General features: G+C 50.0%; 1 protein-coding gene across 1 annotated transcript; it reads left to right on the top strand.

Moving 5' to 3' along the window:
- Positions 1 to 4,523: 4,523 nt before the first annotated feature.
- Positions 4,524 to 24,782, top strand: Csf2rb (colony stimulating factor 2 receptor subunit beta). The gene is made up of 13 exons (XM_090328639.1): positions 4,524 to 4,731; positions 5,443 to 5,566; positions 6,448 to 6,638; positions 9,397 to 9,554; positions 9,635 to 9,803; positions 10,152 to 10,287; positions 10,419 to 10,576; positions 18,960 to 19,099; positions 19,948 to 20,110; positions 20,446 to 20,536; positions 20,722 to 20,779; positions 21,222 to 21,322; positions 21,797 to 24,782. The coding sequence occupies exons 1-13, from the start codon at positions 4,671 to 4,673 to the stop codon at positions 22,902 to 22,904; spliced, it is 2,658 nt and encodes an 885-aa protein (XP_090184765.1). The 5' UTR covers positions 4,524 to 4,670; the 3' UTR covers positions 22,905 to 24,782.
- The last annotated feature ends 1,233 nt before the right edge of the window (positions 24,783 to 26,015 follow it).

Below are 26,015 nucleotides of genomic sequence, written 5' to 3' on the forward strand. Positions count from 1 at the left end.
CACTTACTATGGTGCCATACAATACACCTGGATGCCACCCTTGAGCCCAGTGAACACGGCATTGGCTCTCAGTGCTTTCCTCTCTTCCCCATTCTGGGTCCTTGCACAGAAAGTACTGCATAGAGAGAGAAGGTCTGTGTGCATCCCCCAGAGAGGTTGTACTGGGATGGTTTTGATCACATGGTGTTTTGTTCAGTGCATTGCATGGCAATCTGCTTGCTATCTCCCGATCTCTTTCCCTGCCTGCTGCCCGTCAACTTTCCCACCTTCCAATGCTTGCTGACCATTCTGACTCCACATAGAATTTCCGGCTGGTCTTTGGATAAGCTGGTCTTTGCTGTGTAGTTTCTGTCTTTAGTGTTTTTTATAACCCCTCAGATTAAAGAAATTGTTTTGGTGATTTTTATCATTTGAGTTTTGATGTGTGTATGTGCACATGCATGCACCCACACGCATGCATACATGTGCAAACACGCATGTGTTATTCTGCAGTCCAAACAAGCCTCTAATTTACAATCCTATTGGTCTCGACCTCCTGTGTGCCAGGATGGCAGGATGCACCACCACACCCAGGTCTTTATTTTGTCTTTGAATTCAGAGGGATGGGTTATATGTAATAATCTAACTTTAAAAACAGTTATCAACTGCTTGTCTGGAAATTATTCATCCACTGAGTCTTAGTGATCTGAAAAGCTGCCGTTCCCCAAATCATATACAGACTGGATTATGTCCCTGTTGTTTTCTGTCCTGTCTACGTTATATTCTTTTTTCTGGCAAGCAGAGCCAACCTATCGTCTTTGGTTTGTTAGAATGTAGAAGCAGCCTTTTAAGGCCATGATAAGGCCAAGTGGAACCTTCATTCCTGTTGTACTGGTTGCAGGATGACCTGGGGGAGGACTGCCTAATACTGGAGAGGGACAGAAAAGCTGCCAGGGTTACTTTCACAGGCGGGAGGGAGACGCTAACGTAGATTTCTCCTCCGAATTTGGGTTTCGTGAGCAAACAAAAAGGACAGAATCTTCAGTAAATTTTCAGTTCTCCTGTACTCTGACCACAGCCAACTCCCACGTCAAAGGCACCCAAGTTTTAGTTCAACTTTGCCTTGTGTTTACTTATTGTTTCTTTCCACAGCAACATTCCTTTTCCTACCAAACTGTAAATCCTACTTGCTTTCTTTACTCTAGTAATGCATGCTGTCATTTTGGAATCTGTCTTCCCTGAAATATATCCCAGCGTAATTTGTTTTTCCACGAGAGGTCTGAACACTTTCTTTGCTTTTATATAACCTCCCCCCCCCCCGAAAAAAAAAGAAAAGTGGAGTCGGGGGAGAGTAGCCTTGGGTCTTGAACTCTGGGCCTTGCCCTCTCACTTGGCTTTTTCACTCCAGACTTTGAATTACAATCCTCCTGAGTAACTAGGGTTATAAGCCTGGGCCACAGGTACCCACCTTGCATCTAGTTTTGTTTTGCTTAAAATATAAAAAACCCAAGAAGTCAAAATACCTTTATTCTGAGATTACACGATGCCAGACATAGAAAACCCCAAGGAATCCATAAAACCTCCTAACAAATAAGCTACCAAACAGACTAAACAGGGCTGAAAAACAAATTCAAATAAAGCTAATGAGCCAATTCAGAGCCATTTCAGAACACAATGTCAGGAAACAAAGTTATTTGTATTTCTGTTCCCCAGCAAGGAACAATGAAAAAGGAAATTGAAAAGGGCAATTCCATGTAAACTAGGGTAGAAAAGCATAGACTCTCTGAGAGTAAATTTAACCAAGCAGTTGAAAACATTGTAGAATTGAAATTATAAATCCTTGCGGAAAGAAATTTAAGAGCTAAATGAATGGAAAATCCTCTTTGTTGGTTGGTACAAAGACTTACTATTGTTAGGGTGCCCGTTCTTGGCTGGGTGTGCAGATCAGTAGAAGGCTGTCGCCTACTGTGTACACAGTAATGTGCACGCAGTGTGTGTAGAGCCAGCCCTTCCCCAAATGCCAGCATAACCCCTGGTCTACGGCTCTGCAGTCCCTCCCAGTGCCAGCTTCCTTTTTTCTTTTTCTTTTTGGTTTCGTGACAAAGTCTTTCTATGTAGCTCAGAGTGGCCTCAATGCCCGGTTCTCTTGCCTCGCCTCCGAAACGCCGGGATTACAGATCTCTCATACCCAGCTCGCTTGCTGTCCCTCCTTCCCTTCCCTTTTTGCTCTGCCTTTCCTTCTTTTTTTCTTCTGTCTTTCCTTCTTTGTTTCCCCTTCCTTCTTTCCTTCCTTCCTTCTTTTTTCTCCCTCCTTTTCCCTCCTTCCATTCTTTCTCCCTCTCATCTTTCATTCCTTTCATCCTTCCTCCCTTTTCCTTTAGTTCTTTCTTTCAGATAATTCTAATTGTTTTGTGTGTTTCATAAGCTATATTCTTCCGAGATCAGACGAGATCGGGTGCGTTCAGGGTGGTATGGCCGTAGACATCATAAGCTATATTCTTAAAGCAGATTTAGGTTCACAGCAAAACTGAGCTCCCATACGACCCTGCACCCCAACTGCCACGCGCGCAGCCTTCCCATGTGCCAACACCCGTGTCCTGTCCCGCACCAAAGTGGAACGTGGGTCACAATCTCTGAGCCTTCACTGACGGACCACAGAGCCCAGCGGTTCCTGGAGGCTCCCTGTTCCATGGCTGTTGCTGGCCCTGTGGTTGGACAAGTCGTGGTGACATGTGTCCAGCATCGCATCCATCAACACCCACAGAGTCATTTTGCCTTCCTGAATCTCCTCCGTGCTCTTTCACCCGTCCCCCTCTCCCAAGGCCCCTGGTAACTGCTGATCTTCTAAGAGATTTTTATTAGCAAATCCTGATTGTACAAGGGACATTTATGGGGTGACACTTCCATGGTCAAACTCACCCTCTTGTTTTGTATGAACTGCCCAGTTTATGGCATTTTGTGATTTTGGCCCCGCTAGGTTAAAACATTGGTGCAAACTTTTTTCCTACATTTTGTCCTTTGCCTTGTGGTTCAATTGCTTGTATCAAATAGAGGATTTGGAGTTGAGTTCACTTTTGTCTGCCATACTTTGCCTCTGCTTTCTTTGTTTTTTCAGTGTACACAGTGCAAAGCCATTTACTTCTGCAACCTCAAATATAATAGGATTTCACTGTAGCATTTACATTTGTTGTTTAAATCACGTTTGGAGAATGGTGTGTGATGGAGATTTGGGCTGATGTTCAATATTATTTAATTTGCCTAGCATTTTACTAATTTTTAAATTATCTTTAAGTAGTTGTGTACGGGGTTGCCATTCAACATCAGCTTTACGAATAGAATGCATCTTGATTAATTCACTCCTTCCATCATTCTCTCCTTCTTTCCCAACCTTACTCATCTCCCTGATTTTCCTAGTTTTATAGAACATGCATTGATTACTACAGCTGCATCCTCCCCCAAATTTCTCTCTTCTCCTAGCATTTTAAGTAGAATAGTCTGTCACGGCACACTGATTCCCTCTTCATCACTCTTGAATAAAATAGTTTGTTTCTAAACAGTGTGAAGATAGATAGATAAGTAGATAGATAATAGAAGGATGGACAGACAGATGGATAGATAGACAGAACCTAGTTAGCAGGACAGAGACATGGACGGATGTACAGGAGGAGGATGAATAGATGATGGGAAGATGAATGAAACATGATTGGATAAAGGAGTTGAGTGGATTGGATGGAAGGGTGAATGGATTGGTAGGTGATGCATAGATGGATAGATTATAGGCTACACAGATATATAGATGGATGGGTGGGCAGATGAATAAATAGATAATTGGATAAATGGGTAGATGGGAAAATGGATGGATGAATGAATGGGTGGATGGGCGGGTAGATGATGAATAGATAATAGACCATAAATAGGGAAAGACAGGGACAGAGAGGCAGGCACACGCACTGTGAGAGTGTCTTGTGTGATGTTTTGAACATTGCGGAGAAAGGGCACCTTAATAAGTCATTTTTTTGGCTTGTAGGTACTTCCCTGGTGGACTGCAGGAAAACAAGGAAATCCCCAGGCTTTGGGAATAGGGAAGTGCCTGACAGAGAGTGTTGTGAGAGAAATGATAAGCGCAGAAGAGGTGGGGAGAGCACCCATCTCCATGGCTCAGAGAAGGGAGACACGGGGATGGAAGGGGAGAGGCAGAGAGAGGAGGAGACAGGGGGAAGAACATCATCACACTGGGCATTCTCCGTGCCTTCCAGCCCCCAGAGCAGTGAGGATCTCTGGTCCTTGGAGAGCCTGGCGCATGCCACGCCTCCCTCTGGCTGTCCCCAACTCTGGGCACTGTACCATCGTATCGTTTCAATGGCTGGCCAACAAGCCCATCCCCTCCAGGTCATGCCCTCAGAGACCGAGGCTTGGAGAAGGGGTCATGCATCTGGCCAGCTCCCTGGACTGAGCTAGCCCCAGTCAGCACAAAACTAACAGCCCACACTTTCTGCTGTCCCAGGCTGTGCAGAGCTGACACGGCCCACTCTGTCCTCAGGCCCAGAGGCGGCAGAGACTCCCGAGAAGAATCTCAAGAGGCAGAGACATGGCCCTGGCCTAGCTCTCCAGACAAGCAATGAGGACCCCACCAGAGCCTTAGCTTGAGCTCACCAAGGCCACCCACCTGCAGGTTCACAGGTGTCCAGGAGATGGCGCCAATCTGGGGTTTTCTCCACATGGCCTTGCTGGCTCTGTTGGCCATGACAGAAGGTGAATTTGACAGATAAACCCCTTTCTACCCACTCCTCACTGCTGGATCTGTGGGGGCCACTCCCAAGGGGCTCTCAGATTTCAGCATTCCCGCCTTCCTCCCCAGCTCTGTCTCTAGTCCCTCATCCCTGCTCCCACAACCCTGCTGGTCTTCCTGGTCTCTGTGGGAGGCCACGGGGCGTGTCTACTCCTTGTGGCCACATTCCCAGTCCTGCCCTTGAGGCTTCTCCAGCCTCTCCTCTACCCTCCTCCCCGCCATGCCCCCTGCTCCTCTACTGGCCTCTGATTCCCACCTCCAGCCTCTGCCCCTGTGGGGCCGTGCCCCAGGGCTCCCTCCCTCCCTGTCCACAGCTACTTCAATGAGGACTCTGAGCGTCACGTCCTCTCCGCTGAACCCAGGCTGAGCCTTGTACTTACTGCAGGATGGGTGCAAGACCGGGCTGGCCAGCTGCAGCTGACCACCGGCTGTGTCCTTCCTGCCAGGTGGCATGTGGAGGGCAAAGACAAAACCAGAGCTCAGTGCCTGTCCTGATGAGGGGTGCAGTTCATGGCAGCACCCCCAGATATGCTGAGAATCACTTGGGGTCCCTGCCTGCCTGTTAGGAGAAGGGTATCCAAGACCCCTCTGAGTGCAGAGGTGCTGGGTGACCTGAGGGCCTGGGGGTGACAAGGATGCTGAAGGGGTGGGTGACCCCTGCCTCCCCTCGCCAGGAACCATCCCCCTGCAGACCCTGCGGTGTTACAACGACTACACCAGCCGCATCATCTGCAGCTGGGCCGACACTGAGGATGCTGGGCGGCTTGTCAATGTCACCCTGCACCGCCGGCTCGACCAGTGAGTGGCGCCCGGGACCCCAGCCCTGGCAGCTGTGGGTGTTGTGGGGGGCTGGGGGAGTCAGAGTCAATACCAATGACATGGGGTGAGAGAAGGGGCCAGAGGAGCTCCCTGCAGGTCTGGGACCAGCCTGGTGCAGGGCACCATCGCAGGGAGGTGGGCAGTGCAGAGCAGACATGGGTCTCCTTCTCCCCATGGCCCATGGGTGGCTCCCTTCTGGCCTGGTGGCCACCTCTGAGTAGGCCACTCAGAGCGGTGGCCGGCTTCCCTCTGGAAGGTCAGAAATGAGTCATGGTGGGAAGAGTATAAGGTGGGAACCCAACAATGCCAGATCCCCAGGCAAGAAAGCCCCTCTTGAGGAGTTCATCCTGTCCCCCGAATCCCCCCATCTCTGAGGGCTCCCTGTGCTATGTCCCTCTCCTCTAGCCCCCTCCCTACTCCGGCAGTGACTTGCCTCCTTGCTCTGAGCCAACAGAAACCCAGAGGGAGACTCCAGCATTCCCAGACTCCTTTCTATGCCTGCCCCTCCTCATCTCCCCCTGTAGCCGCCTGCCCTGCCCTGCAGGGAACCCCATCTCAGCAGAAACCTGAGGCCTGAACCCCATCCATCTACTCCCTGCCTCCACGTGAGGCTCGCAGGGCCCCAGGCCAACCCTTTCAGTCTCTCAGTCTGTGCTCTTTTCCCTCTCATGCGCAGAGGTGAGAGCCTTTCCGTGTGGCCTGAGGCCTTCTCCTCTTATGGCTGCATCAGTCATGGGGTCTGCAGCTCCTCGCCACCCCGCCCCCGAGCCCAAAGCCCAGTACATGGAGGACACTCAGCAGCTCTATGACCAGGGGCGGCCTTCATTCCCTCTGGGACCATGCGTGTTCTTTCTTGACAGGAACCCTGCGCAGCCCGTGGCCTGTAACCACAGTGACCACTTGCTCTGGTCAGGCTGCCCATCTCCCCGCTGTGTGCCCAGAAGATGTGTTATTCCCTACGAGACTTTCGTCCTCTCTGACAACGACTACTTCTCATTCCAACCCGACCGGCCTCTGAGCCTCCAGACCACAGTTCTGCTGAGCCAGCATGGTGAGACACTGGCCTCTGTGCACATGGACCCCACAATAGGCTAGGGGTGAGGGACTCGAGGAGCAGAGACACAGTCCCGGGGTTGGGGTCTATGGGGTCCTTGGAGGTGTTGCAGTGTGAGGACCTCCACCCAAGCTCCCCACTCAACCCCCTGCACACCAGCCCCTCCTGTCACTTTTCCACCATGGCCTCCAGGGCCATCCATGCTTGTGGTGCCAGAGAAACTGCTGGCAGACAGGACTCCTCCCCTTGTTAGCTCATCTTCTTTCTACAACCACGCATTTCATGGTTATGGCCCTTGAAGCGGGGAGAGGCTCTGCCATGCCCCCTCTGAACAGTGCTGGCAGCCCAGGTCATAGTTTTCCCCATGAATGAGGTCCGGAGCCTGTCTCCTCTCAGCTCCCGCTGGAGGCTCTGGCGTCAGCGGGGGCCCGGGAAGGCAGCATGGTCTTGAGTGGTGCCAAAGGGGATTTTGTCCAGTGAGGGTGAATTCCCATGTGCGACGGAGGAAATAAAGCCAGCCCTGCAGTAGAAGGTAGTCATTTCATAGCGCTGACGTGCTCTGTTGGTGAGCTTTCTAGACACGGCACAATGCCTGACAGAGACACAGAGGAAGGCAGATGTGTTTGGCTCACAGTTTCAGAGGATTCAATCCTCACAGTAGAGATGCCAGCCCAGAGCAGAGCAGCACCCATGGTGGAGGGCAGGAAGCAGAGCAGGGCTGGAACAGAAAGAGGCCAGGCAAGGACTGCTTCCTATTTCCTTCAACCACATCCACCTCCCATGCTCCCACCACCTCCAAATACTCTATTCCAGTTTTGGATCCATCGAGGGACTCATCCAGGCATTACATCAGAGCTCTCAGGGTCTCACTGTCTCTAGAAACAACCTGTCCGATACACCCAGAGTCAACCTGTCAGATACACCCAGAGTTGTACTTTACTCCACTGTGAGGCCCTTGCCCTCCGGTGATGTTGACAACCACATTTCCAAACATAGGCTCCACCAATGAGAGTCCCTTCCCCCAGGGGAGTCAGGGCTAAAGTCTAAGGGATTGGGCAACACCAGGTGTTGGCTGGAATGCCACATGTCAAGGATGGAGGCAGGGACCTTGGGGGACCCAGACAAACGCTCCAGAAAGAAGTCACTTTGCAGCTGAGATCAGGTGAAGAGGGGGTGCATTGCTGGCAGGGGTTCTGCATGTGCCAGGGCAGGAAAGCTCAGAGGGCTGAGGCATGCTGGGAAACCCCATCATGGTGTGTGGCGTTCAGGACAGGGGACAATGGGAGGGAGAAACCGAGGGTGTTCAGCCCGACTGAGACGCTAGAATTGTGAGCCCCAGGGGAAAGGTAGATGCCTCTCTGTCCCCTGGGTCCCAGGATTGAGGAGATCTGGCCCCAGTTGTACTGAAGCCAGGAAGTCGAGGTGGGGAAGTGGGCAGGCAAGGTCCCAGGGCAGGAGATGAGAGAGAGACTGGGGAGAAGCCAGGAAGCTTTCATGGAGGAGAGGGAGGATTGGAGCAGAACTGGGGGCCTGCAGAGGACACAGCAGGCAGGCAGTCACCTGTTACTACAGTAGGGCACCGCAAGACAACACTGATACACAGACTTTGCAATGTGGCCAGGAAGGCCTGCACGGTGAAAGAGAGCAGAGAGGTGGCGGCGTGTGGAGCTTTGCCTCCAGAGGTTTTCTCTAAATCCAGAGATGGTTCCAGACCCTGGAAACTTGGCAATGAGTGCAAGAGGAGCAGGTGTGCGTTGGCAGAGATCTGGACGTCTCACTCCCTCTATCACTTCCCCCTCTGGGAAATGAGCAGGTGCCATGAGATGGCTGAGTTGGGTGAGAAGGCTTTGCATGGGTACCCAGTGGGCTCAGCTGGCAGCAGCTTCCTCGAGGTTGATGCTGAGCAGGCAGGCAGGCATCCATCCATCCATGCCAGCCTCGGGAGTGCGGGGATCCGTTAGCAGTGTCCATCTCACCTGCAGTGGGAGCAGGTGGGGCCTCTGCTGTGCAGGGGGCTTTGGAGGCCTCGGCTACTGAGGGCTCCCACTAGAACAGGCCCTAACATGGAGAGTTCCCTGCCAGCAAGCAGACACAGAGTGAGGAGAGCAGGGCCATGGCATTAAGAACGCAGTATGTCAGGGGGGCTCGTGAGTCCCGAAGGATGCCCCCTGTGTGTACATACCCATTCCTTCATCCTCTCACTTGCCCCCCAAGTACATGGCAGCTGCCTCTCAGGCCTAAAGGTGGGGAGGGGTCAAGACCCAGGCCCCCAAGCTCCTGACCCCCCAGACAGGCAGAAGGAGATGTGTAAACCTGCTTGGGTGGGGTAGTTACAGACAGCTGCAGTGAGACATGAGCAAGGAATTCCACTAGTGGGTAGGAGTTAAACAAGGGTACCTGGAGCAAGGGATGCTTACATCGGGTAATGACAGTCCTCGCAGACCTGGGCCACCTGCGCAAGAGGAGAGAGAGTGGGCCGCAGGAGAGCCAGCAGCCTGGCCTGCAGTGCCCTCTGCTGGGAACGAGGCCGTGGTGCAGGGCCAGGCAGGAAGGGGGCTGCTATTTGGTTTCCAGCCTCCTGAGGAGCTGGCAGCCCTCCTGAACTCCAGCCACTGCTTTCACAGGGGCCCAGGGCTGTGGAGTAAGGACCCTCGTCACTGCCTGCCAGTGATGGGGGACAGTCCTGGCCTGGAGCCAGGAGTGGCACCTAGCAGGCCAGGCAGCCCTCACTTACCCTGTGCTCCTCTCCCCACAGTCCAGCCGCCCTCGCCTCAGGACATCCAGGTCAGTACCAAGGGAGACGAGTTCCTGGTGAACTGGACGGTGGCCCTGGGGGCGGCCCCGACACCATGGCTGTCACACAAGGATCTGGAGTTCGAAGTGGCGTACAAGCAACTGCACCACTCCTGGGAGGTAGGACCCAAGGCGGCTCTGCCCCAGGCAGGGGACGTTACCCAGGCCAGTCCCTCCCTCAGCATCCCTCTCTCCTGCAGGATGCCACCACCCTGCACTCCGAGTCCCCACAGGTCATCCTGGCGCCGGAGCTCCTCACGGTCAGCAGCACCTATGTGGCCCGAGTGCGGACCCTGCTGTCCTCGACCTCAGGCTGGTCAGGACGGCCCAGCCCATGGAGCCCCGAGGTGCACTGGGACTCCCCGCCAGGTGAGGGAGGCGATGGGGAAATGCCTCTCTCTGGGCAGGAGACGTGGTATAGTCACAGCGGTGAGCCCAGGGCCTGAGCCTGGCAGGTCCCCTCCTTTTCTCCACATGACAAGGACAGCCCAGGCAGTGCTGAGATCACCAGCACGAATGCTGTGTCCAGGGCCCCTCTGTCACCAGAACGTGGAGACAGTCCCTGGCCCAGGAACGGCGCACCAGACTCCAATCCCCTGGAGCTGGGGGCACAGAGCGGGCAGGGCCAGCCTGCTCTTGCCCACAGCCTGGTCCCACATCCTCACTGCCTTGCTGTCTGGGAACCAGAGCTGTGGCTGAGCCTGTCCTCCCTCCCAGGGGATGAGGCTCAGCCCGGCAGCCTGTGGTGCTTCTTCAACGGCGCGCACACGCTCAGCTGCTCCTGGGAGGTGCGGTCCCCCGTGGCCAGCTCCGTCTCCTTCGGCCTCTTCTACAAGGCCAGCCTTGGTGCACAGTGAGTGTCTTGTCCCCACCCCGCCCTCCTCAGCCTCCCCCCCCCCCCGGCTCCTGGGACCACAGCTCACCCGTGTCAGCTCTCCCGTGGCCTGTCCCCCATACCTGTCCTCAGCTACCTGTGTTCCCCAGGGAGAAAGAGTGCTCCCCCGTGCAGAAGGAGGACGTGGGTGACCGCTACACCCGGTACCACTGTCGGATCCCTGTGGCCAACCCCGAAGCCCACAGCCAGTACACCGTGTCCGTGAGGCCACGGACAGAGGAAAAATACATCCAGAGCTACAACCATAGTGAGTTTCCCTGCCTCCCTGTGGGCCAGCATGGGCTCCTGGTGACACCCCAATACCCCAGGCCTGGTGTCCACACCTCAGATCATCTCTTGCATGGAAGTCCCAACCTGTGACCTTCCTTTTTTTCCCCGTGACCTTTCAAAGAAGTTCAGTCCCGTGACCCCAAGGTTGCTTTAGTTCCCACATCCCGGGCAGCATTTGCTGCTATTCTGACCAGAGTGAGAGGGATTCTCCGTGTGGTTTTGATTTGCCTTTCCATTCCTCATGTATCTATTAGTCAGTCTGTGTTTCTTTTTTTGTGGGAACTGTTCAGTTTTCTTGCCCATTTATTATTAGGATTATTTGTTTCCTTACTGTGTAATATTTTGATTTTTTTTTCAATCATGGGGCTTAAACTCAGGGCCTGAGTGCTGTCCTTGAGCTGCCCACAGCTCTAGTTTTCTGGTGGTTAATTGGAGATAAGAGTTTTGTAGACGTTCCTGCCCAGACTGGATTGGAAATGCGATCCTCAGATCTCAGCCTCCTGAGTAGCAAGGATTAGAGGTGGAGCACCATACCTGCCTTGAGCTCTTTATACATTCTCCATATCCGTCCTCACTTGTTCCTCTGTTATTTGTCCTCTTACTGATTAGGTTTTTGAGTTATATATTCTATGTATTAATCCTTTATGGAATACCTCATGAAGATCCTTTCCCTCCTGTTCCGTGGATTATGTCTTGGTTCTAGTGACTGTTGACTTTTGTCCAGGGCCAGAGATTGGGGTCCAGGTTCAGTCTTCTGCAGGTAGATAGCCAGGTTCCCCCCACCATCTGTCGACGAGGCTCTCTTTTCTCCATTATATGAGTTTGGCCCCTTTGTCCAAAATGATTTGTGGGTAGGTGTGTGGTTGTGTTCCTGGACCTTCTCTACTGCTACATTGGTCTTTGGGTCTCTTTTTTTTATTGTAATTAGTAAAAGGGTTACATGATATTTGCCAGATAGAAGGTGCATTAATTCACATACATTGATACCCTTTCACATGTCTTGGTACCCATTACCCTCTCCCCCACCCCCGCCCTGTCTTGGTTTTCCTCCCTTCCCTATCAAATTTCAAATAACCAAATACAAATAAATTCAATATATCAGATAACAAAGTGAGATACTGTAACAATATGAGATAACTAAGGGACAGCAAAGGAGATGAGAGATAACATAGTACATTAAGGACAACAATCATTCGTTATATGGCTTTTGTTTCAATTAGCTTCATACTATATGGCCTTATGTGTCAAGGTTTTGTTCTATTGCAGATCTCTGCTAGTAGAGCCCAAGGTTTCTACTGATTATGACGAATAAGGGAAACCATTGAGCCTAAGTTCCTTTGAGTCTGGCTTACTTCACTTAATATGATTTTTTCTAAGTCTTTCCATTTCCTAACAAATGGGGCGATGTCGTTCTTTCTGACAGCACCATAGAATTCCATTGTGTACAAATACCACAACTTGTTGATCCACTCATCAACTGAGGGACATCTAGGTTGGTTCCATATCTTTGCTATGGTGAATAGTGCTGCAATGAACATTGTTGTGCTAGTGGGTTTAGTATGTCCTTGTTTCTGGACAATTGGGTAAATGCCAAGTAGTGGAATTGCTAGGTCATAGGGGAGCTCTATGTTTAGTCTTTTGAGGAACTGCCACACTGCTTTCCATAGTGGTTGAATGAGTTTGCACTCCCACCAACAGTGCAGTAGTGATCCCTCCTGGCCACATCCCCTCCAGCATCTGTTGTCATTCGTTTTCCTGATCCTGGCCATTCTAACTGGAGTGAGGTGGAATCTTAGAGTTGTTTTGATTTGCATTTCTTTTATGACTAGAGATGTTGAGCATTTCTTCATGTGTCTATAGGCCATTTTTGTTTCTTCTTCAGAGAAGACTCTCTTTAAGTCTTTGGCCCATTTTTTAATGGGATGGTTATTACTTTGGAGATTAGTTTTGGAGTGATTCAATTTTTTGAGTTGTTGATATATTTTAGATATGAGGCCTTTGTCCGTTGTTTGGTTGGTGAAGATCTTCTCCCACTCTGTAGGCTTCCTAATTAATTTATTTTTATGTCCTTTGTGCCCACTGTGGCTCTGCAGTAGGTTTTGGAGTCTGGTATCATGATACCTTTTGTGGTTCTTTTCACTTGGAACTGCTTCGGTTATTCAGGGTCTTTTATCACACCATCTGAAATTTGGACTGATTTTTCTAATTCTACAAGAGATGAGGTTAAAATGTTGCTGGTATTGCTGTGAATTTGTGCATGTGGCTATTTTTACAATATGAATTCTGTCAATTCATGAGCATGAAAGTTTTCCTTCAGAATTCTGTGATTTTTCCTTGTAGATTCTTTTACTTCCTTGACTAAGTAAAAACCTTAAGGATTTGATCATTTTTCAGACTATAATGAATGCAGTTTTTTCTTGGATTTCATTCTCAATCTGTTCATTGTTGGCACACAGAAAGGCCACCAGTTCTTGAGTTTTGTCTTTGTATCTTGATTCATTTCTGATGGTATTTATCAGTTCTAGAGTTCTGGTGGAATCTCTAGGGTCTAGGGTTAAGTACAGGAGCATGTCTTCTAAAAAGCAGATAATTTGACTTCTTTTTTCCCTATTTGAATCTCTTGCTCTTCTGCTGTATGGCTCTGATTAGAATTATAGTGCTATATTAAATAAGCTGGCAGGGTTGTGGAGAAAAAGGAAACCCTCAGTACTGCTGGTGGGAATGTAAACTAGTACAGCCACTCTAGAAGGCAGTTTGGAAGTTTCTTAAAAAATTGAAAATAGACCTTCCCTACGATCCTGCCATAGCACTCCTGGGCATCTACCCTAAGCATTATAACCCAGGATATGATAAGGACACCTGCTCAGCCATGTTCATCTCTACTATTCACAATAGCCAAGTGATGGAAACAACCCAGATGCCCCACTGAAAATGAATGGATACAAAAAAAAATGTGATTCTACATAGCTAACAGACGAGATAAAATAATGACATTCACTGGGAAATGGCTGAAACTAGAGCAAATCATGTTGAGTGAGACAAGTCAAGACCAAAGGAACAAAAGGAGCATGGTCTCCTTAACCTGTGGCTATTAGATCCAAACAGTACAAGAGCAAGGACTCAATATTTGGGTGCCCAAGGTTATGGACATGGTCTTGGAGATACAAACATAACTACATAGACATAAAAATCTGTGATGGGCTATATACTCTAGAGACATCAGGTTTATTCTATAGATTAATATGTATCTATGACATGCAAACCCTCAGCCTAATTTTAATTATGTTCTAAAATCTATGTGCCAGTGATTGTATATAGAGATTCCCTTCTTGAATACTTGTTTGTTAAACATGACATTTGAAATATGATGTAAAAATCAATGTTAATAAAATCTTTAAAAAAATAAGCATAAGGAAAGTAGACACTCTTTTCTCCTTCTTGAAATGGTTTTGGTTTTGCCCATTTTGTAAGGTGTTGGCTATAAGTTTATCATAGGTAGCCTTTATTAATTTCAGGTTATTTTCCTCTTATTTTCAGTTTATTCTGAACTTTTATCATAAAAAGTCAATAATCTTTTTTCCATATATTTTTATTGTAATTAATAGAAGGGTTACATTATATTCACCAGATAGAAGGTACATTGCTTCACAAACATTGATACCCTTTCTCATGTCTTGGTCCCCATTTCCCTCCCGGAAAGGTCACTAATCTTGTCAGAAGGCTTTCCTTCAGCAGTTGAGACTGTCACATGTGCTTGTCCTTAGTCCTGCTTATGTGATATAGTTATTGATTGACATTATTGATTGGAACTATCCTTGCATCGCTCTTTGGTGTGTTGTTGAATTTAGTTTGTAAGGATTTTATTGAGAATATTTGCATCAATGTTCATCAAACAGCTTGATCTATAATTTTCTCTTATTCTGTTTGTTTTTGGAGAGTATAATATTTACTTCACAGAAGGAGTTTGGTAGTGTTCCTTTCTATTTCATAGTAGAATTTTACGGTTGGTTCTTTTTTAAAGATGTGATCAAATTCTGTCATGAATTCATCTGGTCCTGGGCTCTTCTTTGTTGAGAGACTATTAATGTTTCACCATCATTAATTCTTGTATATCTCTTAAGGTAGTTTGTATCTCCATGGCTCAATTTTTTTCTTAGGTCAACTGTTTGCAGAAATTATTTCTTTTTCTGAATTTTTCCACGTTATTTGATAATAAGATTTCAAAGTATTTCTTCATAATCCTTTGGATTATTTTGGTGTCTGTTGTGATATTACTTTTTCATCTCTTAATTTTATTGATTTGAATCACTTTCTTTCTTCTTTTGTCGACCTTATTTACTTTTCCATTACACCAACTTCTGTTTCGTTGTATCATTTTTTAGCCTCTATTTCCATCATTTTTTTCATTATTCCCCCCCCCAATCTTCACTATTTGTTGCTAATTTGGAGATTAGTTTGTTCCTGTTTTTCTACAAGTTGGAGGAGTATCCTCGGACAGTGTATTTGAGAGCTGTCCCTTGGTGTATGTACTCCTCGTTCCGGCTGTTCTCAGCACTTTCTTCACTATATTCCACAGGCTGTGTTCTCATTTTCATTAATTCCAGGAACTTTTAAATTTTTTCCCCTTTATTTCTTCAGTAACCAACTGGTCATTTGACAGTATATCATTCAATCTACATGTATTCAAATCTTTTCTGTAGTATCTTCTGTCATTAAGTTCTAGTTTAATTCCATTGTGCGCTGATACAATGCAGGGTGTTATTTCAATTTTGTTCTTTTTTTTTTTTTTGCCAGTCCTGGGCTTGAGCTCAGGGCCTGAGCACTGTCCTTGGACTTTCTCAAGGCTAGAGCTCTACCACTTGAGCCTCAGCACCACTTCCGGCTTTTTTTTTTCTATATATGTGGTACCGAGGAATCGAACCCGGGTCTTCATGCATGCTAGGCAAGCACTTTAACCACTAGGCCAAACTCCCGGCCCCTCAATTTTGTTTTTTTGGTGGAGGTTTGATCTGTATCTTAGAATATGACCTACTTGAGGGAAATGTCCATGAGATGCTGAGGGAAAAAAAAAACTGTGTGCTTGCTGTTATTAGATGAAATACTTTGTAGATGTTTCTTAAGTCTAGTCGATCTATGATGTTCTTTAGTTCTGAGGTTTCTTCATTGAGATTTTTGTTATTGTTGTTTGAATGATCTCTTATTGGTGATCCATCAGTGCTTGTCAATCCAGAATTGTTTAATTAGTCTGTGTCTGCTGGTGCATGTATATCAGCTACTATAAATTGCTCTTTAGCTTCCCTTTATTTCTATGACCTTCTTTGTCTACTTTGACTGATTTTAGCTTGAAGCCTATTTTGTCAGAAACAAGCCTACTTTCTGGGTCCATTTACTGGGAGGCTTTTTCAGCCGTAAGCCTGTTTGTCTTTGTCAGTGAGATGTATCTCTTGTGGTCAACAAATGCTTGGTTCTTGTGGAATGTTGGAGAATTAAGACCAATAACATTTTTCATGTGAACATTGAGCTTGGTGCTGGTGGTTCACACATAGAATCCTAGCTTCTCGGGCTGAGAGCTGAGGATTGAGGTTCAAGGGCCAGCCTGCTCAGAGGAGTCTGTGAGATCCTTATCTCCCCTAAATCACAGCCAGAAGCAGAGCTGTGGCTCAACTGGTAGAGTACTAGCTTTGAGCAGAAGGAACAGGGACGGTAAGTACCCAAGCCCTAAGTCCTCCAGAACCAGCACAGGAAAACAAAAATTGAAAGGTACATATTTTTTGTCATGTTGGGGTTTTATTTTTTTTGATACTTGCTAATCTACTCTAGTAGATTTTATTCTTTCATACATTTTTCTGTTTGGGGCTTGCTACTGTGCACAGAATGCCTTAAATATTTTATTGTTTATTGTTTTGGGGTATTTTTTTTGCAGTTTTTGGTTTGGTAGTCATGGATTTCTTTTTTGTTGTTGTTGTATGTTATTGTCAGGTGATGTATAGAGGGATTACAGTTACACTCTTCAGGTAGTAGGTACATTACTTTTTGAACGTTGATATCCCTTTCCATGTTTTTCTCCCATTTTCCCTTCCACGCCCCCTCTCAATGCAGTCATGAATTTCTTTAGCCATCATTTGTTGTGGGTCATGCTTATTTCTCTCTCAGAAAGGACAGAGTTTCATGGGGTGCAGTTATTATCTTTTAGGACTTGATTTCTGTCTTTCCATATCTTCCTTGCATTTAGAGTTTGCGTAGAGAAATCGGCTTTCATGTGTTAGCTATAATGTGTCTAGGAATATTTATTCTCTAATTTTTCCTGTTGGAAATTAAGCTTCCCTCAGATATATGCCCCTTCTCAAATTTATGGAAGTTTTCTGTTATCATTTTATTAAATAGGTTCTCAATGCCTTTGATTTTTTATTTCACTTCCCTTTTAGCTCCCCATTAGATGTAAGTTTGGTCTTTAGGCAGCATCTGAGTTTATAAGTCCTCTTTGTAATTTGTGTTTTTCCAACAGTCTTTGATCTATTTTCTTTGCTTTATTCTCACCCTCTGATACCCTGTTTTAACTTCTTTTTTATAAGCTAGGCTTTCAATTGTATTTTTTTTTTTGCCAGTCCTGGGCTTGAGCTCAGGGCCTGAGCACTGTCCTTGGACTTTCTCAAGGCTAGAGCTCTACCACTTGAGCCTCAGCACCACTTCTGGCTTTTTTCTATGTATGTGGTACCGAGGAATCGAACCCGGGTCTTCATGCATGCTAGGCAAGCACTCTACCACTAGGCCAAACTCCCGGCCCCTCAATTGTATTTTTTGTTTGAATTACTGAGCTCTTCTCTTCCAGGATCTCAGTTGTTTTTTTTTAAGATTTTGATATCATTATTGATTTCTTTCTTTTTTTTTTTTTTTTTGGCCAGTCCTGGGCTTGAGCTCAGGGCCTGAGCACTGTCCTTGGACTTGCCCAAGGCTAGAGCTCTACCACTTGAGCCTCAGCACCACTTCTGGCTTTTTTCTATGCATGTGGTACTGAGGAATCGAACCTGGGTCTTCGTGCATGCTAGCCAAGCACTCTACCACTACGCTAAACTCCTGGCCCCTTGATTTCTTCTTTTATAGCCTGCGTTACCTTTTTTATTTCATTTATCTGTTTCTTGTGCTCTCGAGTTTCTTGTTTGACCATTTTGTCATTAATTTATTGAACTCCTTGTTTGAGCTTTCTTCTGCTTATCATGGAGTTGTCAGTTGTCAGTTCTTTTATTTTATTTAGTCGTGGGGCTTGAACTCCGAGCCTGGACGCTGTCCCTGGACTCTTCAGCCCAAGGCTCCTGCCCCACCCCTTAGCCTGGGCATTGTTCCTGAGCTCTTCAGCTCAAGGCTACCGCCTACCCCTTGAGCCACAGCGACACTGACAGTGTTGGTGGTTAATTGGAGATAAGAGTCTCATGGACTTTAGTGCCTGAGCTAACTTTGAACCACAATCTTCAGATCTCAGCTTCTTGAGTAGCTAGAATCACAGGCAGAAGCCACCCACCACACAGGGCTGGAGTTGTCAGTTCTTGATAGCAACATGTCACCTTGTTGATTTGTTAATTTAGCATTTTTTTTTCTGGAATGTTATGTCTTTGGAGCTAAGACTGGGCAATGTCTGGGCAATGAAGTGTGAGTAAGATAGCAGTGAAAAATCTTCCTGAAGTGTTTAAAGTTGCTAAGCTAGTAGGAGGTAAATCAAGATTGCAGTGCAGAAATCTGGAGTCACTACTGTTCCCACTTTCTCTGTTCTTTGTGTTTTCCAGCTTGTGGCCAAGTGGGAGGGATTGTCTCAGAGGGGCTGCACCTTCTGTTTGGCCACAGAGTGGCTGGGCAGGAAGCCATCTAGATATGGCTGAAGGCCAGGTGCAGCCTGTGTGGGGCCTTTCCAGATGCTGAGAGCCTATGAGCAGTTAGGTCCTGGCTCCACACATCTCCTGCCTTCCAGCAGAGGAGTGGAGATGGAGAAGCACAGAGCAGTCCATTCTAAAGACACGAGGGCGGCAGGAGCGGCAGCTGGGACAAGCAGTCTCTGCCCTTCCACTATGCATCTGTGCAACTGGGACAGGTTTCTTAGCCATGCTGAGACTCAGCTTCCTGGGGTGTAAAATGAGACCAGTGGGAGTGGACTCGAAGCGTGTTTGGTGATGCCTGTCATGCAGCGATCCACACTGCCCGTAAACACCAGCTCCCGGGCTGACAAAGCCTATCTTGGCATCTCCCAGCCGAGTGGCCATGATCACACCGTGATGCAGCTTGGGGTGGGGAGGAGGGGTCTTGGGCCAGGAAACCTGGTAACCGCTGCAGGGGTGATGACCTGATGACCCTGAGAGTCTCCCTTCCTGCAGTCCAGATGGCCCGCCCCACCCTCAATGTGACAAAAGATGGAGATAGCTACAGTCTGCGCTGGGAAATCAAGAAAATACCCTACGCACACATCAACTACGAGTTTGAGGTCCAGTTCAAGAAATCCGCAGCTGAGTGGGAGGTGAGGACCTGGGAAAAACCCAGGAAATGGATAGAAAGAGAGGGAGGAAATGTCTACCCCAAGGACTCCCACCCAGCCGGGCCTTGAACCGCTGAGACTCGAGGGACTGCACCCCTGGGCAATGAGCTGGTCCAGGTCCCATCTCTTGGTGAGGGAGCTGAGGCTCTTGGAGATGACATGACATGATCACATGAACAGAATGGACCCTGAATTACGAGGTTCAGAGCCCATTGGTGTGAGGCCAGCTGAAATAATGGGATTAAGGTTTTTCGAGTCCCAGAGTCCTGGGGACATGATACTTGGATATTGTATCTGGACCCAAAAGACAGCAACTGGGAGTAGACTGGTCCTGAGGCCCTGGCTGCCCACACCCCTGCTCTGTCTCCATCCCCTCCGCCAGGCAGGTCTAGGACCAGCGCACAGCCCTGGGCTCCACAGCGCAAACGTAGCCTAGGTCAGGAATGGGGACATGGAGGTAGAAGGGGGCGTGAGGGTAGAGTGAGGAGGCTTAGGTTTATGACCCCATTTCTGAGACCAGGGTACAATCTACCTGCCCTGACTTCTTGAATAGGCTGGATTTGGGGTACAGAGACACCTAGAATGAATGGGTGGTAGGAAGGATCTCCAGGTAACAATGGGAGGAAGTGAGCCCCAGGGATTCTGGGTCCTGGTGTCATCACTGGCACTGTGACAGGTAGAGTGGGGCCTGGTCACATGGGCTACATGGCCTGAGAGGCCCCCGTGCTGACCATGAGGCCATAGGAGCGCTGGGTACTGTTGATGGCAGCTGACCCGCTGTGCCTGGCCAGAGGCCTGAGCTTTAGCCTCTGTGCACCTGCTCACCACAGGACAGCAAGAGAGAAATCCTGCAAAGCGCCCACAGCATGGCACTGCCAGCTCTGGAGCCGGACTCCACGTATACGGCCAGGGTGAGGGTGAAGCTCAGGAATAGTAACTACGACTCGATCTGGAGCGCGTGGAGTAAGGAACAGTCCTGGACCACGGACGCGGGTATGGCTCCCTCACACCCGCGCCTCCTGAGACAGGCAGGGCCAGGCATGGACAGGCGGCTCTGGGCCCCTCCACCTCACTCTCCCTCCTGTATCTGGAGACCCACTGCACACGCCAACTCCAAGATGGCCAGTCCAAGCCTGTGCCTCCCACACCACTGGTGTTCTGCTCTGTGACCCTGGATCTCAGACCCAGGCCTCTTTCTTAGTCTCCCTGCCCAGCAGCTTCCAAGCCCTGGGCCTGAGCAGAGGTCTTGAGGGACAGTGAGCCCCTGACAGCTCCAGGTCCCTGGCCTTTCCCCTCCCACCTAATGCTCCTTGTCCCTCTGCTGCCAGTGCTGCCGGCGTGGGTGCTGCCACTCATGCTGGCTGGAGCCACCTCGACCCTGTTCGTGGCCCTGTACTTCTGCGCCGTCTACGTGCGCAGGTGAGTGCACTCTGTGACTCGGTGAGGGCAACCAGGACCGTGGGGGGCCACCAGGCCTGGGCGCCTGACCTGCTACTTCCTGCTCTGCCACCTGCTACTGGGCCCTCAGTTTCCCCTCTGCACGTGGCCTGAGAACAACTGGCCTTGAGGTCTCTGGTGATGGCCACCTCCCTGCTGTCTTCCAGGCTGAACCGGAGGTGGAAGGAGAAGCTGCCCAACCCCAGCAAAAGCCTCCTGTTCCAGGTGAGACCTGGCTGGGCCTCTGCTCCTGGCTCCCTGTCGGTGTCTGGCCACCTCCCGCCTTGTCCTGGAGGACGTCAGGGCCAGGGTGGGCCTCGCCCCAGCAGCCAGAGCTTGGAGGGTTGGTGGGAAGGTGGATTCCAGGGAGGAGGGGGACCATGGGGACATCAGTGGGAGGGACAGGAGCCTGTGGTCAGGCAGCGCTGGCTCCAGCCCATGTCCAGAAGAGACCCCACCCAGTGAGGGGAGGCTTGGGGTCCAGCAGTCCCCGTCCTTGGTGCTCAGGACCGCGGGGAAGTCGCGGCCACTCCCTGGGCCTTGGTTCCCTGGTATCTGAAGGCCATGGAATAGTCAGGCCATGTGGAGATGGAGCCCTGAACTCCGCTGTCCCTCTGCTGGCCCCATGTCCCCACCACCCACAGCACCCCTGTCCTTGCTCTGCCAGGGTGGAAGTGCAGGGCTGCGTCTCCCGGACAACACCTGGGCCATCACCGGCAGGATCCCCCCTCCCTGGGGGCCGTGGGGACTCTGGCCTGGGCTGGAGGGGTGAGTGTGTGTGGTGCTGACTGCTCCCGACCCCTGGGGCGTGGGAGGGCAGTGTGACCCCACTGTTCATCAAGGGCTGGATGATGTGACCTCCAGAGGCTCCCAGGTAGCTCAGGGGAACGTCCTGACTCGCAGGTTAGAGAAGCAGAGACCAGGGATGAGGACGTGACCAGAGTCCCTGCGGCCCCACCATGCCAAGCAGGGCTTCTGTCCCTTCCATGAAACGCATCATTGGCAGGGAGAATTGGTGACCTGGTCACAGGCGGGCCATGGACCTGGCTGGAAGGTTCTGTGGATGACCTTGAAGGTTCTGTGGATGACCTTGAGCCAAGTATTGCACCTGTGATGTCTACCAAGACACAAAACCTCCTGAGACCCGGTCTCTACTGAGCATTTGCTGTCAGACCAGATGCTAGGCCTCCCGGGTCACCTGCCCTGGTGGCCTCTACACCACTGTCTCTGCTCTATCCACAGGGGATTGAGGGACAGTGAGGTGTCACCTCTCACCACAGAGGACCCTAAAGTTATCTACGATTCAGCATGTGAGCCAGACACCACCCCAGCTGACCTTAGCCTGCCCACAGGGCAGCCCCCCGGCCCTCCACCTGACACTCCTGCCCCTGCAGGCCATCCTGAGAAACCTGTCTCCAGCTTTGACTTCAACGGTCCCTACCTGGGGCCCCCACACAGGCTCTCCCTGCCTGATCTCGTGGGCTTCCCACCCTTGCAGGTGGGGGACAGCCTGAGGCACCCACTACCAAGCTCCCTGGAGTACCTGTGCCTGCCCCCCAGGGGACAGACCCAGTTGGTCCCTCTGGCCCAGGTGTCGGGGCACAGCCAGCCTATGAATGAGAAGCATCAGTCCAGCCTGGAGAGGCATGAGGAGAGCCCCTCCCTGGAGGCTGGGGGAGGCCCTAGCCCTCACCCTGTTACCTCTGAGCCAAGCAGCAGTGGACAGGACTCAAAGGACAGCCCGGGGTCTCTGCCTGCTACCTCTGGGTCTCTTGCAGGGGCCTCTGGTTATGTCACCACTGCAGACATGGCATTCACTCTGCCCACGGGGACCCCACTTATCTCTTTGGTCCCTCTGGACTCTGTCTCAGATCACAGCCCCAACCTCTGTCCTCAGCTGCCCAGTGGGCCCACTGGACCCCCAACCTTAGAGAAGCCAAAGTTTGAGGGCTACCTGGAGCCTCCTCCAGCCATGAGCCAGGCCCCCAAATCCCCCATTGGCAGTCCTTGCCCTCCCGAACCCAACAGCTCCATCCCGAGCCCAGGGGAGACTCAGGAAGATGCGGCCCCAGTGTCCCCACACCCTGAGGGTCTCCTAGTCCTACAGCAGGTGGGAGATTACTGTTTCCTTCCTGGCCTGGGACCCAGTCCTCTCTCCCCTCATAGCAAGCCCTCCTCTCCAGGACCAGGTCCTGAGATGGGGGACCTGGAGCAGGCTTGCCCAGTCAAGAAGCCTCCCTGCCAGCCCACCACCCAGGTGCCAGCCATCCAGTTCTTCAAGTCCCTGAAGCAGCAGGATTACCTTGCGCTGCCCCCTTGGGGTGTCAGCAGGCCTCCAGAGGTGTGCTGAGGCCTGGGCTTCTCTCTGTGCAGAGCCAGGGCAGGTCTCCACACTGAAATCAGGGCACTCCACCCCTCCATGTCACCTCAGCCTCCCGGGTCTGTCCCTCCGTGCCTTCTCCCTCCCCCCCACCTCTCTCTCAACTTCACTTTAGGTACTGAATTCAAGCTTTCCATGCATGTTTCCACCACCTCCCCTCCCCCCCAATGTTAAGGCCTCAGTTCTCCTTGCTTAGCTACAACCTGTCTCTTTCCACTGAGTTATTAGAGGAGCCAGGCTGGGGTCCAAGCCCATTCTGAGAGGAGACCTATGTGGCATGGCCGCCAGGCATGCCCAGATGACATAGCTGGCTTGTAGCTGGGCACAGGAGGAGAGAAATGCTGAGTGGGTGCCTTGGAGATTAGACGTTGATAGATGAGAACTGGGCAAGTCCACATCATCGGGCCTAGACATCCTCAGCCCAGGGGACAAGTTGTGAGGCTGCCTGGACCTCTTCTAGGGTCCTGGGAGTTCTTTGGAGAGGATGAGGGCCCTCTGGCACCTTCATGTGCCACATGAAGTCAATGGCACAACTGATACCATGTAGTAGCCACAATCTGAACTGTGCTAGCCAACCAGGCTGCCAGGTCAAGAGGGGAAAGGGGTCTAGAACGCACTTTAGCAGTGCTGGAAAATTGGGAAAACTTCCAGAAAGTGGAAGGACAATGAGGTGCAGGAAGATGCTCAGCTTCCTTCTCCCCCAGAAGGACTATGACCTTTGCCCCCACAGGCCATGGAGGGGGGTAGGGTTGGGGTGCTGCTTCTGGGCTTTCCTGGGGCCTGTGGTTCTTATCAGTCTCTGCTTTTCTGCTGTGCAGAGCATATGATGGAATTACACAGGGCTGGTTTGCATTATCTGATTTTGATCATTTGTATAGGTTTGTGCATCTTGTGTCTTGAGCCATGGAATTTTTGTTGTTGTTGTTCTTTCTGGGGGGGGGGGTTGTTGCTAGATAGAGCCCATTAAGGTGTTTGTTAAGTATTACCTTCCTCCAGTGCAATGTTTGAAATGATTGACATGGGTCTTTCACTGGATGGGCCCAGTCTCCATTGTGGTGAGAGGTGCCCTTCTGTGAGGGGGTATGGCCTGACCCTGGGAAGCCCTGTCTCCCAGCCCTGAGGCCCCGCCTCTGCCATCATGGATGATTACCAACCAACATCCCTACCCTAGGGGGTAAATTGCAGCGACTTCTGCACCACAGTTACTCTGAAAGATGTGTATGTGTATGTGTTTCATTTGTCCTAGAACTTGTAATGATTCTGGAACCCATACAGAGAACCCTTCTCTGTAAACCCAGAATCAGGTCTTTGTGTTGCTTGTTGAGTCCCCCCCCCCACCTTTTTTTTTTTTCCAGTCCTGGGCTTGGGCTCAGGGCCTGAGCACTGTCCTTGGACTTGCTCAAGGCTAGAGCTCTACCACTTGAGCCTCAGCACCACTTCTGGCTTTTTTCTATGCATGTGGTACCGAGGAATCGAACCTGGGTCTTCATGCATGCTAGGCAAGCACTCTACCACTAAGCCAAACTCCCGGCCCCTGAGCCCCTCTTTTTATCAGAGGGGCCATCTTTGGAAGACAGCTCTTCTAGAGACAGGGGAGCAGGAAACCTTGTGGCTGTCATTCACCAGTCCCTGCTCACTGTAGCACGGTTTGTGGCTGAAGAAATCATGAACCAATTCATGAGGCCAGCGGTGGATGGTGAAATCCATTGCAGGTGAACTGCCATGCAGAGGCCTTCGGGAAAATGGAGAAGAGCCTCTATGCAAGACCTACATGTCCAACATGTCAATCCTGAAATACCCTTGCATGGAGCAAAGATTGCTATAAAATACTTGTAATGTAAAACAAAACACTGAACCCGAATTTGATGTGTGTGCTGGAAAGACAGTTTGAGCCTTTGTTCTTTGAGCTACCGAGGGTGGGGACTTCTTCACTGAGTGCAGAGTGGCATGGGTAGACACCATGGAGAGATGCAGGCTGCAGTCAATTTAGTGAAAAGCAAATGGGCTTGTGGGAAATCCCATAGTGAGGGGAGAGGCGGGAGAATGCACTTTTGAAATAAGATTTTGTTGTTGGTGGTGATGGTTGCGGGGCTTGAACTCTGGCCTGGAAGCTGCCCCTGAGCTCTTCAGCTCAAGGCTAGAGCTCTACCCCTTGAGCCACAGCACCACTTCCAGTTTTCTAGTAGTTAATTGAAGCTAAGAGTCTCACAGACTTGTGCTCAGGCTGGCTTTGAACCAGGATCCTCAGATCTCAGCCTCCTGCATAGCTAGGATTATAGGGATGAGCCACCGGTACCCAGCAGTATCTCTTTTATTATGATATTTTATACAATGCTTGCAAGCTAGATTCTTCTCCTGGCAAGGGAGAAGAGTCCTGCACATTTCAACAGATATAAAAGGTTTTCAAGAAGGCAGGCACTGGTGGCTTTAATCCTAGCTGCACAGGAGGCTGAGATCTGAGGATTACAATTTGAATCCAGACTGGATAGGAAAGTCGGTGATTCTTATCTCCAGTTAACCACCAAAAAGTCCGAAGTGGAACTGAGATACACGAGGTAAGCCACCAGCCTTGAGTGAAAAGGCTCAGGGGCAGCATCCAGGTCCTGAGTTCAAGGTCCAGGACTAATGCACATGTGCACGTGCATGTGTGTGCACACACACACATACACACACACACACACACACCCCGGTATCAACTTATGGATGACTTATGCATGTGTGTATACTATTTTCTATAATGTGTTGTATTGGAAATCAGAACAATTTAAGAAAACAATGGGATTTAGTAATCCTGCAGAGACTGCTGCCACCTTGAGGTCGGCATCAGACATTATCCTCATCCTGGGCCTGCAGTTTGCTGTTCTCATTCAAAGCCCTAGGAATTACAACTTTGTGGGAACTCCAGTGTGAAATCAAGACAAGTTGCTACGTGCATTAGAGCCAGGTGAAAACTGGAAATGTGGGACTACTTGTTCACAAATGGTTCAGAATTCCAAAACCCTAATATTAAAATAGTAAGAAGAATGGACCAGGCACTGGTGGTTCATGCCTATAATCCTAGCTGTTCAGGAGGCTAAGATC

The sequence above is a fragment of the Megascapheus bottae genome, chromosome 2 (genome assembly GCF_031878675.1).
Source record: "Megascapheus bottae isolate mThoBot1 chromosome 2, mThoBot2.hap1, whole genome shotgun sequence".
NCBI classification, from domain to species: domain Eukaryota; kingdom Metazoa; phylum Chordata; class Mammalia; order Rodentia; family Geomyidae; genus Megascapheus; species Megascapheus bottae.

Bases quoted from the DNA above. Each gene is read 5' to 3' on its own strand.
- Csf2rb (XM_090328639.1), top strand. From the start codon at position 4,671: ATGGCGCCAATCTGGGGTTTTCTCCACATGGCCTTGCTGGCTCTGTTG. The intron at 9,555-9,634 runs GTAGGACCCAAG...TCTCTCCTGCAG, and splicing joins AACTGCACCACTCCTGGGAG to GATGCCACCACCCTGCACTC. The intron at 20,537-20,721 runs GTGAGTGCACTC...GCTGTCTTCCAG, and splicing joins TGCGCCGTCTACGTGCGCAG to GCTGAACCGGAGGTGGAAGG.